Consider the following 16,462-nt stretch of genomic DNA (forward strand, 5'->3'; position numbering starts at 1 on the left):
CCTCCTTCCTCCACACAAAATAGCCTTCATCCTGCCCCTGGCAGCCCCAGCAAATGGCTTTTGTCCCCCAAAGCCAGGGCTGTTACTCCAATATCCCCTCCCCCGGAAGCCACAGGCACCCTCAGGGTCCAGCCCTGCACCAAAGAGTGTTTTGGAGCTGCTGCTTGGCACAGGCACAGTGCTGAATGCCGTCTGCCAAACACCCACTGGCCCAGGCACAGCCCGAGACGCTGCCAGCTTCCTTGGGAAGGGAAGAGGAGCCGGTAGTGGTGCCGGTTGGCTTCGTGCTGCCTGTCCCTGGCACAGTGGGGTGTTGGGTGCTGTGAGCCCTGCTGCGGGCGATAAATCCATCATCAACACAAGAGCAAAACCGCTTCCGTGCCGGGCCAGACTTGGTGTCTGCGCCACCGACGGCAAAGTTGCTTCAGGGAGAAGGGTCAGGCTGGGCTCCTTGGCATGGGGTGCAAGGCAGGTGCTGAGCACGCCGGGGCTTGGGTGAGGGCTCTGCCGGCAGCGTGTGCAGGCAGAAGCAGGCGGGGAGCTGGTGCCAGGCAGGGCTGGCAGCCAACGGGCACGGCAGGGCAGCCACAGGGCTATGCGAGCAGCAGCCACCAACCTGCAGACAGAAAGGGATGAGGGGGGACAGAATGAGGTTGTCCCCTCTGCCACTCACCCCCTGTGCCTGATGTGCCAACCAGCAGCATGGGCATCGGGGGGATAGCATGGGAGACGGGGAGTGGCTGGAACTGGGAGGCAAGATATGGGTGAGAGGTGATGAAGGCAGTGAGGCTGGAGTGCTGGTGAGGAGGAGTTGGTTGTGGGACACAGTGTGAAGCTGGGGTCATCCTGGGTTGAGGCCAGGCATTGTACGCTCAGTGCTCCAGTGTCTGGCTCTGCTGCAGCTCCCAGAGTTGCTCAGCACCCTCATTCCTCCCCCCACCAGTGATGTGGGTGCTCCAGCCCTCGCAGTGGGGTGAACTGGGCCCCAAGCATCCCTATATCCACCAAGCTGTGTCATGGTGCCTGAAACGGTGCCAAACCCAACCCTAGCCCCGCTATGACTCCATCCATGGGGAAAGGGGATGCTGTGGGCTCCTAAAGCAGCCCAGAAGCACACACAGAAGGATTGGGGGGGTGGCACCCCACTTGCACAGGCCCCGGGGAATTGGAGTGCGCGGAGCCTGGGAACCAGCAACGGCTGCGTTGACTTTGGCTGCGGTGCTGGTTCCTGCTCCTGCCTTGCCCAGCCGCCGGCGGCTGCTCCCAGCACCAGCCCTGCCAGGAGGGGGCCAGCACCTCACTGCCCCTCAGCACTGCTGCCCCTCAGCATCCCTGGGCACGGATCTGCACCAGCCTTGGCCACGTCCCCAGCTTTTCAGCTTAGCGCTCAAATCAGCTTGCGAGGTGCTGGCTGCTTAGCACCCAAATCCCCAGCCAGGGCTAAAAATACTTCCCCCTCAGGCTCAGCGGGTGGCAGCTGGCACTGCCCAGCATCACTGCAAGACCGCCTCAGAGGGAGACACCACTGGTGGCGGGGCAGAGACAAGGACCAGGGGCAGAAGCTTAGCTGAGTGCCCTTGCCTGCCCTAGGGCACCACAGGGGTCTGGTCCCCAGGTAGAAGGGAGTTAGGGAGGGGGCCCAGCAGTGCCACCAGTTCCTCACACTGGTATGACTGCGAGCAGTGCCAGGGTGCAGTGAGCAGGACCAGGGATTTGCAGGATTACAGCGGTTAAACCCAGGAGGATGTTTCAGAGGGAGGGTTTAATGTCCTTGTCCTTCCCCTGTGACACCAGCACTGCTCTCACACCACCCTTGATCTCTGGACAGAGCCCCAGTGTCCCCAGGGGCCACAGGCCCAGGCAGCTGCTCCTGCCTGTGATGAGTTTGTGCAGCCTCAGCCCTCAAGGGAGGTGTCTGGGGACCCCTGAGCCAGGGGGAGGAGCAGGAAGGGGATCACCACCTGCCATGCTGGAGGTGGGAAGCTGAAACGAGGAAGCCTCATCCCATATCTCTGCAGTTACTGGGGCCGCTGACGCGTGTTGTCACCCGTGGTCGTGATGGCAGCAGAGCAGTGGCTTCATTCCAGTGGGGACGGGGACGACGTGGCCCCCAGCTCTGCGCCAGTGCCTGGCAGCTCCCGGCCTCCAGCACACTCCCAGCATCGCTGGATCCGTCACGGGTTTATAAATAGCATCTGGGCAGAGAGTGCAACCGCGTTCCCTAAAAGCCATGTGGTTCCAGTTAGAGGATTAATTGGAAATGCTTATTTTGATTTTGCAAAGTGATTGGATTTTTCCAGGGCATTTTGAGAGGAAAAATGTCTGAATTTAATTATCACCAGTCAAAAAAAGCACCATGGGACTGAAGGTTTGAGGCCATCTCATGTTTGCTTCACACCCCACTCCGAAAGGCAGGCAGGCTGCGAGGGACACGGCAGGGATGAGGTGGGGACATGGGGATGCAGTGGGGATGGTCCCTGTGGAGGGTGAGGGGACAATCACCACCAGTGCAGTACAGCCAGGCTGTGACATGCGGCACCATGCGCCCTGCTACGGCTCGGGCAGGACAAGGGCTCAGGGGGAATTGTGTCAGCACAGGCTGGGCTTGGGTTTGGAGGGCTTCTCTTCACCAAGTTGCTTTGTTTTTACCAAAATGGATTTTCAGCAGTAATTGCCTTTTTTTCTTCTTCTTCTTTTTCTTAAGGAAAACATAATTTTCAATGACATTTCTCCAGGTTTCCATTGAAAAATTAAAAGCAAATGCTCTTGCACGCTGGCAAAATACAGAAAAATGTCTAGGAATATTTTTGTCCAAGTGAAAACAGTTTCAGTTCTTTTTCGAAATCTCTTTTTTTTCCTGAAAATAAACCACAGTTGCTTTCCCAGTTATTCTAGTCAGACTGGTTTCAAGACAGACTTCCCAGTTCAGAGCCTGGAGCTGGGTTGATGATGCTGTGAGGCAGACATGTGGGGCTTTCCGGCAGCCCCAAGCCAGCGCTGCTGCCACGCTTCCCACTGCTCAGAGTGTTGGGGTGCACCAGGCTGGAGTCACTCAGCCCCCTGCTGGAGGCTGGAGCTGGCAGGATGTCAGCTGAACCCCACACTTATGGGTCAATCTGGGACCCAGGCATTGCACCCCAAAGCCTTCCTCAATCACCTTCCCTTTGTGCCCAAAGGCCATGGGGTGGGGAATGGCCGCCGCAGCCCCACTGTTTGCTCTGGTTTGATTTTCCCATGCATTTGTGCCCTTCACACAGGAATCAAGGTAACAGATGTATCCAGCGTATCCATCAGGAATGAGCCCACATGGAGTGCTGGGATACGGGATGCAGCCTCACAGGGTGCCTGGCTGCAGCAAGGGTCTACTCCCATACAGAGAATCCCTAAATTCCCAGGAAACCCAGAGTGCCTCCATCCCTCCAAAACACCTTTATCTGGAGACTTTTTTTCTGCTTTGGGACTGACAGTTGCGTGGGGATGGAGGCAGCACGGTGGATACAGGACAAGGAGGCTGCGGCTGTGGGAGCCATTGGCTCTGCGTATGCCAAATTCCTGCCAGGCCGGAGGAAGTGGACTACAAAAAGCAACGTTAAACATTATCGCTGGGCTGAGATTTGGCTCGGCTTCCCAGCCTGAGATGCTGCCTTCCCACTCCTTCCCACTCCGAGCATACAGCCAGGACACCCAGGCAGGTGGGGAGCACCAGTGAGTGGCTGTGGGTCTCATCCTGGTTCCACAAGTTTCTCTGCCTGTACGATGGGGCTGGAGCCTTCCCTGCTGCCCCAACCTCAGGGATATTCTTTTAACAGAGCCTGCCCATGCAGCACCCCCTAGAATCATGGAATCATGGAATGGTTTGGGTTGGAAAGGACCTTAAGCTCATTCAGTTCCAGCCCCCTGCCACAGGCAGGGAAATCTTCCACTAGAGCAGGTTGCTGCAAGCCCCATCCAACCTGGCCTTGAACACTGCCAGGGATGGGGCAGCCACAGCTTCAAGCTATGTCCCAGCCATGTAAGTGGGTGCGCGAACCTGCGCCTCAGCACTGGGCCTTACCCCAAAAGGCACAGAAATGTTGGTTAAAAAAAGATGCAGGATCCAGCAGGAAAATCCTCCCCCGCAGGTTTGATCTGCTCCAACCGCCACTGATGGCTGAACGCCAGCACGGAGCCGTGCCTCAGTTTCCCCACTCAGGGGAAACTCAGCAGGGGGGGTGGTGATTCTTCTGCTGCCACATGGGAATGGGAGAGCAGGGACGGATCCTGCCTCCACCCGCAGCGGGTGACCACCGAGCCCCTTCTAGACCCCAAGACTGCTGGAGGTTTAGGGCAGCAGCAGCCAGGAGAGGAAACAGCCCCAGCCCTGAGAGCTGGAGGGTGTTTGCTGGTGCTGTCACATGGCTCCTGCCACGTATTTACACACCAGAGCAAGCCAGGCCCGGTCACAAACATGGTGCCACTTGAAACACAGCCATCAAGGGAAGAGACCCAGGAAACACATAAAGGGGGAAAAAGAGGGGAGGGAAAGAGGAAAGAAAGAAAAAGGGAAACAACAGGGGGAGGGGGAGAAGAGGATGAAAAGAGAAAAAAAAAAGAAGAAATAAGGAGAGAAAAGAAAAAAGGGGGAAATGAAGAAAGGGGAAAGGAAAAAAATAAGAAACGAAAAAAAAGAAAAATGGGAAAAAAGAAAAAAACAGAAAAGAAAAAAGGGGAAATGGGTGGAAGAAAAAGAAGAGGAAATAAATTAAAAAGGAGAAAAAATGGGAGAAAAGGAATATTGGGGGGAAAAAAGGGGGAAGGGAAAACAGAAAAAAAGGAAAAACGAAAAAGGAAAAAAGGGAAAATGAGGGAGAAAAGAAAAAAGGAAAAAATGAGAGGAAGGAAAAAAGGGAAGGAAGTAAAGAAAAAGGGGAAAAGAGGGGAAAGGGGAAAAAAACAAGATAAAAGGGGGGGAGAAAAAAAAGGAAAAAGGAGTGAAAGGAAAAAAGGAGATGGGGGGCAAAGGAACAGAAAAAGAGGGGAAAACAGGGTGAAAAAAGGGTGTTAAAAAGGCTGAAAAAAATGAAAAAAGGTCAAAAAGAAGCCAAGCAACTTTTTAATTGCCTTAAAAAGTACTTTCATTTGCTCGCTGCAGAGCAGCCGAGAGAAGCGCCGGGAGCCCCGTGTTTTCCGTGTAAAACAATTGAATCAGCAGCGCAGCAGCCTCGGGCAGGGACACAAAGTCCACTTGTCACCCTTCTAGCCCGGCTGCTGCTGCCGGGCTGGTGCTGGGCCGGGCAGAGCATGGGCCGGCCGCCGAGCGCTGGTGTTGGCTCTGCAGGGCCCGCTCTGACATCTTCGTCGGCAACACAGGGAGGGAACCACCTCCATGCCTCGTATGGTGTGCAGCGGGGAAACTGAGGCATGATGGTGAGGTGCTAAAGGGGACGGCTCATCCCTCCGCCGCCTGAGACCATGCCACTGCCAGCCCCTCCTTCCAGTAATTTGGGGTTTACAAACAAAATCTAGACCAAGGCAGTGAAACATCCATCATGTGTGTTTGTGTGCGTGCATGTACCTCCAGTGCCCTTTTCCCAGGGCAGACCCCACGGAAGTGCCTGGTCCCCGGCATCACTTAGCCCAGCATCACCCACTGCCAATGGGTTGCTGTTGACATTCAGCATGAGGGTGCTCCCCTGGCGTGACTTTTGTGAGGGCTGTCACAGCACCCATGTATCCCCTAGGTACTGCCACATTCCCTGGACAGCTGGGCATCACAGCATCCCTTGGTGTCTGCTCCATGGGATACTTGGCTCCAGGATGCCATGAGCCTACAGGCAGCTTTTCTCCCACTCGCATAAGCACCAGCACCACTAAAGCCAGTTTTTCACTCCCCACTCAGCCAAGCTGCCCGGTTCCCCTAATAAAAACCACAAAATAATAAGGACATGGAAAATTCTATAATATCCTTTTCCAGCTTCTTGGATTTGGCTTTTGCTAATTCAAAGCAGATCCTGGAGGGGCAGGGGGGGAGTCAAATCAAATCAGAATCATGGCACAGAAAAGCCAGATTTCACAAAAAACACCCAACATTTGAATGCAGCAGGGAAGAGAAAAGGGAAAGAAGTTTAATGTGTGCTTAGAACCAAGCGAGCAGTGGTATCATTTTTAATTAGCAGCCTGTTTTCAAAGCCCTTATTCCTTACAGTGCGCTCAGCAGCCAAGTCCTTTCCCTCCCTTGTAAAACCATGGCAGGGGAAGGGGAATGGAGCCCGTTGTGCAGCTGGAGAGTGCGGCGAGGCGGGTGCTTGTGCCTGTTTAAACTCAGCCCTCAGATTAGGTGCAGTCCCCAAACTGGCCAATGTGTGTGAGTTCCTAAACCTTTCCCAGGGAAAAGACCCCCCACCCAACATTCCTTGTGCGTGCACCTCCGGTTTGCATTGCTTTGGGATGCGTCTCTCTGCGTCGGCACAACTGGAAACTCCTTCTGGAAAACTAATAGAATTCTTTGCCGTTCCCTTTAAACTTTCTCCTTGACAAATTCCAGCCTGGTTTTCTTCTGTGGCAAACAAAACCATTTCCTACTGCAGCAAACGCCTGGTCCCAAGGCTGCTGAAGGGGCCGGGTTGGCATGGTGGGAGCGTCGGTGGGAGCAGGTCACTCTTGCTCCCTCTCCGTGCTTCTCTTTGCTTTAGCTACTAACTCAAATCCCCCCATGACTCATCCCCATCCTGCTCTGATTCCTAAATGCTCCCTCTGGCTGCCTTTGTTCTCCCGAGACCCCAACCCAAACCCACCTAGGACCAGGGGGCCCGCACCCATCACTGTCTACTTCCACTTCCTGCTCCCCAAAACCAGTGTAAGGCTCCTCCACCCTCACCCCCAGCAAAGCTATGGTCAGGATAATTTTTGACCTTCCCCCCACCCTTGGGTGCTGCTCCTGTTGGCACACGGGTATTTCGGGGACCCCCGGCATCAGAGTGCCACTGGGTGCAGTGCGTACCAGAGTTGAGCCAACACTGCCATGCTAAGGAAGCCATAGGGGTCACGGCACTGATCCCACTCCCAAAGCCAAGTTTTCCCCTCTTTAGGACCATGGGGTGTCCATGCTGAGTGGCAAGACTCCATTCCAGTGCCTCCATCCCAGTATACCCATCCCAGAGCCTCCATCCTGCTCAGGGAGGGCAGTGACACCACAGCTGGTTTTGAAGCCATTTGGCAGCAGTGAGGCTGATGCACATGGAAAAAGGCAAAAGTCCTCCTTTTTAATGTGAAAAAAACAGTTTTAGGTCAGCTTGGGGTGACTGGCCAGGCACCCGTTGCAGAGGATGGAAGAGCTGGGGAAGAGCTGCAAAGGTGAATCCTCACCAGCTCCGGCTCCTCAGGATCTGGTTTCCAAAAAATCCAGGGTGGAAGTGGTGATGTTAGAGCTGATGGGAAAAACACAGATGGGGGGGGGGGGGAGAAGAAATGGGGAATTGTAATTTTTTAAATATCTAACCTGAAGCTAAAAAAGAAACCCCAAAAAATTAAAAAGCCACAGCAAAAAATCCTAAACCCCCTTCAGATTCAAGCAGGATAATTCACTGCAATCTGTTGGCATTTTTTAAACTGGATTTTTACCCCCCTCCTTGTCAGCAACAGTTTCACCAGTGAATAACCTGCTTTAGAAAGAGAAGAAAAGAAAAAAACAATAAAAAGGGGGGGGGGGGGAAGAGAGAGAAAATACACACACCAAAAAAAAGTCCTTTTTCATTGGCTTTGAATTGAGCTGGGCCAGACCTCTGCCTCGATGGGACACAGGCCAAGAGCCATATGCAGGAATAAAGTAAATAAATTCTGGTCAAAACCAGAATATTCTCCTTAAAAGTGACTTTAAAAGCAAAGAAAGACAGCAACAGAACTGTCCCGACACCAGTTATTTCCCTTTCTTTCTCTCGTGCTGATGGGGCTGCAGCCCTAAGCACTGCACCCAGCAGAATGGAACCTTGGATAAAAACCCTGCAAAAAAGGAGGCTAGAAATGAGGCAAAGAAAAGGAATAATGAGGCTGGGGGATGTTTTCCATGGGGATGGGAGGGTTTCCCAACCCAAGGATCTCCATCCCCTTGGCTGAGACCAGAAGTTGGCATCGAGGTGTCTCAACAGCACAAAGCAACCAGGAAACACCCTTTAGAAATAAAATGGAGCTTTGAGGAGGGGGCTTGGGCTCTGGCCCATGGACACCCACTGCGTTGGGAGCATGGGGTGGTGGGGACCAGCCTGAGCCCCCCAGTGTGGTCTCTCACCATCCTCTTACAGCAGGGTTGCACAAACCCATGAGGAGAAACAGACCCAAACCTCAAATCCCCCCCTCTGTGTTTCTCTTTATTTTGGGGAGCAGAGATGACCTGCACAGAAAGATTAAATTGGGTTTGGATTCTCCCCTCCCCCAGTGCTGCTTACAGGCAGCCTTGAAACAACAACAAAAAAAAAGGATTATTGTCTTTTTAGTGTTATTTTTAGTGTTTTTCTATCTGGGGTTTACACTAGGAACTGGGGGGGCTGCAGGGAACTGGGGCAAGCGGGGGCAGGATGGCAGCAGGTGTGCAGCCCCATGGCTAGAACAGCCTGGCTGCAGCCCTTAATCTGCCTGCATCCCACAGCTTGCCTGTACCTCACAGCCTGCCTGTACCCCATAGCCTGCCTGCATCTCATAGCCTGCCTGCACCCCAAGGCTCCCTTTCACTCCATGGTGGCCGGGTGCAGGTGCCAATATTATTTCATCCCCTGGGTCATTGCAATTATGCTTCATGCAGGATCAGTCCCTGGGCCCCTCACTGAGGCAGGAGAAATGGGATTCATCCAGTGGGACACGACACGTGCCTGTGCTCTGTTGGAAACCCAACATCTCGGCTCTTAAACTCTGGCTGTGATTCACCCAGGAAACACTTTAACAGCATTACAAAAACACAAAGCTAAGGCAGAATCCCCCTTCCCGCATCCCAGGCCCTCAAGAAGTGACAATAAACCCCCAGCCCTGCTCTTCCTCCCTGTCATCACCCCACTCCTCCTCACCAGCCTGGGACCACCAACCAACCTCCCACCACACTGAAACTGAAGCAGAACGTCCACGGCTCCCCCAGCTCAGCTGCCAGTCGGGCACTGCAGCCTTGGACATGTTAGAAACAGGAAAATTCTTCCCCGAGTTTATTTTTGCACTGTATCTCACCCAGGCAGAGAATGAAAACTGCTTCTGTGAGCGAAGTTATGGCCGAGTTCCCATTGCTTCGGGCTCAGAGAGCTGGGATGAGGCAAATGAACAGCTTACTTCAGCCGAGAGCCTTTTATTTCAGCTTTAAAACAGGGAAATGGCTTTTGGGGGGTGGGAAGTAGATGGTGACTAAGAAATAAAAATTAAAAAAAAAAAAATTAAATCTAGAGCTTGTAAATATATAGATTTGGAGGTGGCAGGAACAAAATTAGACCTCATTTCCATAAGGCCGATGATCACACATTGGTGTCTGACCAACATCTTGAACAGCATAAAACAGACCTGGGAACACTCAAACTGTGCCATGGAATGCTTGGGATGCACGCGGTGGGTTCAGCAGGCAAAGGGGCTATGGGGATGGATGAAATAAACCTCCAGTATAGCCCAAATCCCTGTTAAAATCAGGCTGATCTGTTGTCAAAATGCTCAGGGCTCACTGAGTCCTCCCAAAAGAAAATAAAATAAAGGCAGAAAAGGATGAAATAAAAACTGAGGGAATACCAGGGCAGCTTGTTTTAATTTTATTGTAAATATATATAATAAATTATTTAGCATATTATTTATCACGCTGGAATCATCCGAGCGCGAGACAGGCTGAGATTATGGTCCTGTTCATTCAAGACTCCAGAGCGTATCGGAAAAACACAGGCACAGATCATACGCTGCAGTAAACTAGGGAAAAAATCCTTTTTTTCTTTTTTTGTTGCCTTCCTATAGAAAAATATGGTTATTTGAAAGGATTAAAAGATTAAGGGATTACTCAGTAACAAGGGTTAAAAACACAGGGCCAGACACAAAGGGGGTCAATAAAAGCAATAGGAATGATATTCCCCCCCCAACCAGCCCTTCTCCTCTCCCAGCCCAAACCGGCTCCTGGGTTGCTGCCAACTTTCCAAGTGGGATCAGGAAGGGGGGAGCAAAGCCTCAGCCCCCACGAAATGCAAAGCGGCCTGTAGCTTTAAGAGACATGCGGGGGGGGGGACGACAAAAAGTGGGGGGAAGGGGGATGCTGTGGAGGGGAACCCTGTGGATCAGGCACCCGGGGAGGGGACGGAGAAAGTCGGGGGGAGGGAGGGAACGGGATGGAGAATGGGGGGCGTGACCAGGGGACACGACAGGGGGTGTCCACGGGGCACGGAGTGTGCGGGGCTGGGGGGAGATGCCTGGGGGGGCTCGGGGTATCCAGGGGGGTTGGGGTGCCACTTGGGGGATGCCGGGGTTGGGGGTGTAGGGGCTCCACACCTGCGCTCTCGGTGCGCGGTTTGGCAACCGTGCCCGACTCTGCCCGCGGCTCCTCCCCGCGCTGCGGTAGCTCCGCACCGGGGCCGCGTCTCCCCCGCCTTCATCTCCCTCCTCCCCTCCATCCCCATCCTCATCCCGATACCCATCGCATCCCCCTCCTCCCCCCGCGCCGGGCAGGGCCGGCCCCGCACCTCCCTCCGCAGCCCCCCCGCTGCCACCTACCAGCACCGGTTGCGCTGCGGGCAAGCGGGTCCGGAGCCTTCCTCCTCCTCCCCGGGAGCGATCCCTCCGCAGCGCCGCCGGTGCCCCGGGCGAGGGGAGGAGGCAGAGGAGGAGGGGGAGGGGGAGGAGGAAGAGGAGGCGGCGGCGATGGGGTCGGGGCGCTGCGGGCTGCGAGGAGGAGCCGAGCCCGGCCGGAGTTGGGCTGCGCTGCGGGGGGGCGGGGGGGGTGTCCACTTTGCTGCTCCATAGGCGCAGCCCGGCCCTCCCCGCGGTGGGGTTTTGGTTTTTTGGGTGGTGGTTGTTGTTGTTGTTGTTGGTTTTTTTTTTTTTTTCCTTTTTTTCTTTTTTTTTCCCTACAATTTAAAAAAAAAAAATTATTTTTTTTCTTGCCTTCCAAAAATAACCCTCTCCCCCCACCTCCCCCCTCCCTGCCCTCCAGCCCCGCCGCCCCCCGCGGCAGTGCATGAGGCCGGACCGGGCCCCACGTTCTCCCCCTCCGCAGCCTGGCCCGGTGCGGGCCCCGAGTTGCGGAGCCCGGGACATGGCCCCCGGGAGCGCGGCGGAGCCGGAGCGAGCGTGACCGCCCCGGCCGGGGGGTGGAGGGGGCTGCAGCGTTATTCGTGGGGTGTTCATCCTGTAATTATTATTTTTGGAGGGGGGGCGACGTTTTTCTTCCTCTTCCTCCTCCTCGGTGGCAAACACACGGTTGAGCACAAACTGCCCCCAGCCCACCCTCCCCGCACGGCTTCCCGCAGCAGCCCGTTAATTGCACTTGGCGATGGTAGGTCCCACGACACTTTCGTTTTCTCTTCTACTTTCTTCCTCTTCCTCCTCCTCTCCAACCTCCCCCCTACCTCCCCATTCCCCCCCCCCCCGCGTGTGCGTGTCTCTGCGTGTGCACCCACGGGCAGAAGTTGGTTGCGGGGGGGGATACTTTGGGGGAGGGGGTCTGCCGTGTCCCCACCCGCGGTTTGGGGCTGAGGGTGTCGTGGTGCGGGGGGGGTGGGGGGGTCGTAGTGCGGGGGGAGGCCCCGCAGCCGGCGAAGGGTTGGATGAAGCTGAAAATGGCCGCTAGAAAAGGGGCGGGGAGGCCGCTGGCAGCTCCGACTTGAACTTGGAAGTGACGCTCCGGAGGGGTCGCGGCTCTGCCCGCACCGGAGGGGGCGCAGATACGAACCCCCCCTCCCCAGTTACCATCACCAGTATTAGAATGAGCCCACCCCCGCCGCAATGGGCTTTTTCTGCTTCATCTCCCCCACCCCCTCGCAACGGCTCCAACCCCCCCGCACCGAGGCGGGGGAGTGCGGGGGGGCCCGGGACCGGGCGGTGAAGTTGGTATGGTTCTGAATGAGGTTTGAGGGAGGGCACCCCCAACCCCCCTTCATTCCCCGGTGGAGATTCGGGGCCAGCGAAAGTTGCGAACGGGGCTGAGTTGAGCGGGAGAGGAGCTGCGGGGGGGGCGGGGAAAAAAAACCCTTTGCGGCCCCCCCCGCTGCAGGGACCAGTCAGACCCCCCCCAGGGTGTGTGTTTGGGGCGGGGGCTCCGCGTCCTGCGGGGGATTCCCTTTGTTTTTCCTTAATTAGCTTTAAAGCCGCGGAAGTGCGCGGTGCAGCGGGAACCTGCGGCTCGGAACCGTTTCGTGCGCTCGTTACTGGGGGGGGGGGGACGATGCGGGGCTGCCTCCCCATCAGCCGCCTCCCCGTGCCGGGGCCAAGGTTGCCCGTCAATCTGCAGCTTTTCGCCGCGTTGGCTCCGTTGGTTAGATATAAAAAAAACACCAAAACACCCAAAAGTCGGGGGATGCATCCCCGCGGGGAGGGAGGTCACCCCTCCCTCCTCTGCTCCGCAGCGCCTTTAGGCCTGCGAGCCAAAGGGGGTTCCTACATCTTTAAATGGGATGTAATATTTTGGGATGGGCTTTTTTCATCACGTCACTTCATTCCTCGCTCTTTTTTTTTTTTTTTTTTCCTCCTTCGCCCTTTTTTTTTATTTTATTTTTTATTTTTTATTTTTTTTCCTCCCTTTCCCGCTGTCCTCCCTCCTTCCCTCCCTCCTTCTCTCCTTCTCTCCCACTCTCAGATGGGGCCGCGGCCCCGTTGACTCCTACCCGCAGCCAGAGCGCGGACTCCCCCCCGACCCTCCCTTTGGCCAGTGTGAGCCTTTGGCCTCTTTAATCCCACCACCCTCCCCCAAAAACCATCAACACCCCCACCCCAGAAAAAAAAGAAAACGTTTTATTTCCCAAAACGGGTGAGGAAATTTGCTTTTTTTATATATATATATACACATAATTTTTAATTGTTTTATTATTTTTCCTCCCGGCGGGTGGAAGTTGGACCCGGGTTATATCCTCCTCGCCCCCCCTCCCCAGCCCTGTTGCCCCCCCCCGGGCCCCGCAGAGCCGCTCGGAAGGAGAAAGGGAGGAAAAAAAAACGCCCGGACTGCTCCAGCCTCCGAAATGACTCAGTAACTTTTACGCCTCGAGTCTCAGCCCTGCAATTAGCCACTTGCCCAGCGCGGCTCGGGATGTATTCGTCTCCTCTCTGCCTGACCCAGGTAACCGGACCCCCCATCCCCCGTGTCCCGTGTCCTCCCCCAATTATCCCCCCTTCACCGCAACAGACTTTTACAGTTGCAACGCAAAAACGAAATAAGGAAAAGAGGAGAAAAAAAATATCAAACACCCCCCCCCCATAAAAAATAATTATAGCGCGGAGCAGACGCGTTTCTCTCCTGCTTCCCCCCCCCCCCCCGCCCCGTTTTTACCCTTTTTTTTTTTTTTTTTTTTGGGTGTTTCTGGTGCTTTTTAGGGGTTTTCTGCCTCCGGTTTCACTTGGGGTGGGGTTGGGAGGGGAGGTTGCATTGTGGTTTGGGTGTTTTGGGGGTTGGTTTATTTTGTTGCTGCGCTCAGAGGTTGTGGGGTCCAGCTGGTGGCTTTGGGGGTGCGGGGGGGGATCCCCACTTTAGGGTCAGCGGGAGGCTCGGCGCTGTGGGTTCAGCCTCAACAACACCACCACTTGTGTCGGTAGAAACTTTTTCTTCCCCCTCCCCCCCCAACTGGCTGCACATGGTGGGGTGCAAGGAGGTGGATTTCGGGGGAGGCACAGGCTTTTCCTTCAAAATCCTCCAAGTTTGGGACAATTTGGAAGCAGTTTTGCCATGCGCTGGTGGCTGAGAGGTGGGGGGGATTGTGCGTGGCAGGATGTGGGGGGCACCCCCTTATTCTTTGGGGCAGGGGGAGATGTTGGTGTCAAAGGGCAGCCCCGAGCCATGTGTGTGGGGACGCCGGTGTCACTCGAGTCCACGCCAGCGTGGCCAGTGGTGTGGGCAAGAAGGGGGTGTCCACAAAGTCTCCCCCAGCAGCCAGGACGAGGCTTTGGGGACCCCCACTTGCCCACTGCAGCTCCGTCTTTGCTCTGTCCTTATCGATCACTAATATTTAATTAATTATTGAGCAGGCAGCTCCCCCCCCCGTAACCTCTTCCCTGCTCCAAACCAGCCTTGTGCCACACCAGGGGTGGCCACTGCTGGTGGAGCCCCCCCATGCCAGGGGTTCTCCTGCCAGAGGGCCCTGATACCATGGGCCGGAGGTATGGGCAGGGTCCAGTCTCACCTTGGAGGCCTGTACCTGCGGAGCTCAGGGGGCTCCTGGGTAGCCCCATGGCCCCTGTGTGGTGCCTTATGTCCACAGGGCTCCAGCCTTGGCCCCATCTCTCCCTGAGTGCAGTGCAGCACATGGGGCTGGGGACCATATTGACACGGGCACAGGCATGGGCAGAGGTGGGCAGCACAGGGGCCGTTCACAGCACCCTGGGGTGCTGCTGCCCAGCCTGGGGTTCACTTGGCAAAGGCTCACACCTCAATCCTTTCTTCTTTCTTTTTCCTTTGCTTTTTCTGTTTCTTTTACTTTTCTTTTTTCTTTTTTTCTTTTTATTTCTTTTTCTCTTTTTCTTCTTTGTCTTCTTTTTCTTCCTCTTTTCTTCTTCTTCTGTTCTTCTTTTCTTCTCTTTTTTCTTTTTCCTTTCCTTTCCCTTTTTTCTTTTCCCTTTTCTTTTATCTTTTTCTTTTCCTTTCCTTTCTTTTCCCTTCTTTTCCTTGCCTTTCCCTTTTATCTTTTCCCTTTTCTTGTATCTTTTTCCTTTCCTTTTTTATCCTTTTTTTTTTCCTTTCCTCTCTTTTCTCTTTTTTTTCCTTCCCTCCCCTTCCACCATGACTCCATCCTTTCTTGGAGTCCCACCACCCCACTCTCCACCGGCGCTGAGCCCTGGTTGCCTGCTCTCTGCTCTGGGCTGCAGTGGGAGCTGCTGGCTGCGTGGCCAGGGCAGTTCCGCTCCCAGATCTGGGATCCCAGAGCTATTCCCAGCACTTTGCCTGGCCAACGGGAGGGAGTGGGATTTTCCTCCACAGATCCCAGCCTCTGCCCCGATGCCTGCATGAGGGGAAGGCTCCCGTTTTCCCCTCCGTTGCCCTTGTGTAGCCTCAGTTTCGATTCCACCGGGCTCAGATGGGATCAGACGTCGTCTGCACCTACTGGATCCAGCCCCGCTGTTCCCATCTCAGCTCCGTGGGGAGGATTGCTTGGGCTCGGGAGCTGCAGATGGTGATGTGGATACATTGGAACGTGCGCGGGAGCCGCCCTTGCCTCGGCCTTCACGCATCTCCCGAGCCGCCACCGCCGGCCCCTCAAGCGTGGCACGGCCACTCGCGCCCTGGCTGCTCTTCGGGCAGCCACCCTTCCCAGCCGGAACTGGCCCAAGCTGGGACTGGGCAGCCCGGTGGCACCAAAATAGCCCTGGCAAAGGCATCAGCCGGGACGTGCTCCCGTTGGGGCCTTGGCCGAGTCTCCCATCAGGCAAGGAGGTCACTTTGTGTCTTCCTGGGTGCCCTGTCCGTGCCTGGGGACTTCTTGGCTCACTTCCATCCCTGCTCAGAGACAGGCTGAGAGCTCTGGATTAGCAGGAAAGTGGCACCAGAGTCGCTGCCACAAGACAAAATAACCCTGACATTAAGGACCTGCCATGCGTGTGTCCCTCGGGAGCTGCTGCTGTGGTGTTCCCAGAGTCATAACAGTTATCCCAGCTCCTGGAGCTGCACTGGGGTTGGGGTGGGGCAGGATTTGGGTTGCTCCTGGGGAGGTAGATGTGCAAATGTGATGACCGGTGATGTTTATGCAAACCTCTGTCTCATCAGCTCTGGTACCCATAGGCTGGGGGTGAGGTGAGATGGGAGCCAGTGTTGAAGGCAACCAGAGCAATGGGAGCTGGTTGTCCTGCTGGGATTCAGCCAGAGACCCTCTCCCAAGCCCCACGAGTCTGCTGGGACTGGGAGAGGAAAGTTGGCTCTGTCCATCGCCACTGGCTGAGGCACGTGGCAGGAGCAGGGATCATCCTTTGGCCAATCTCCTTCCCAAAAGTGCAAGCGTGGGGAGCACCAGTGCTCGCCCCCTCCACCAGTAGCTCCATCGAACTGGCTTCCAGCCAGGAGCTCAGATTGGCTGCCAACGGATGGGAGCAGCGAGCTGGGCATGGTGGGGGGGAGAGATGGAAGGTTGCAACACAACTTTCAATTCTCCCATCTGCTGAGTATTGTTTGGGAAAAACAATGAAGCTGTTCTTTAAGCACAACCTTCAGGAGAACCCCGCTTGCGCCTGCCAGGCCAGACCCTGCTCGAGCTGATCCCAAATCCTCACCATAAACCAGATCCCGTTTTAAGCATGGTGCATGGGGCTGGGATGGGCATGCGGCGTGACCTGCTGCAGGAGAGATGCA

At 55.3% G+C, this 16,462-nt stretch overlaps 1 protein-coding gene and 1 long non-coding RNA gene across 6 annotated transcripts in view; one reads left to right on the forward strand and one right to left on the reverse strand.

Moving 5' to 3' along the window:
- Window positions 1–7,208: 7,208 nt before the first annotated feature.
- LOC308229696 lies at window positions 7,209–10,823 on the reverse strand. The gene is made up of 3 exons (XR_013958454.1): window positions 10,693–10,823; window positions 9,187–9,939; window positions 7,209–7,406 (listed from the first exon to the last, which is right to left on the reverse strand). It is a non-coding gene; the product is annotated as an uncharacterized lncRNA (long non-coding RNA).
- NFIC (nuclear factor I C) overlaps window positions 10,709–16,462 on the forward strand; it is a 36,727-nt gene continuing 30,973 nt past the window's right edge. For 2 of the 5 annotated variants that reach the window (XM_080633887.1, XM_080633889.1), the window contains exon 1: window positions 11,495–13,249. In XM_080633887.1, coding sequence (XP_080490013.1) covers window positions 13,220–13,249 — 30 coding nt within the window. In that variant the 5' untranslated portion in view covers window positions 11,495–13,219. The other 3 variants (XM_080633888.1, XM_080633890.1, XM_080633891.1) reach the window with 3 other exon arrangements.

The sequence above is a fragment of the Psittacula echo genome (assembly GCF_963264785.1).
Source record: "Psittacula echo genome assembly, chromosome: 24".
In the NCBI taxonomy this organism is placed as follows: domain Eukaryota; kingdom Metazoa; phylum Chordata; class Aves; order Psittaciformes; family Psittacidae; genus Psittacula; species Psittacula echo.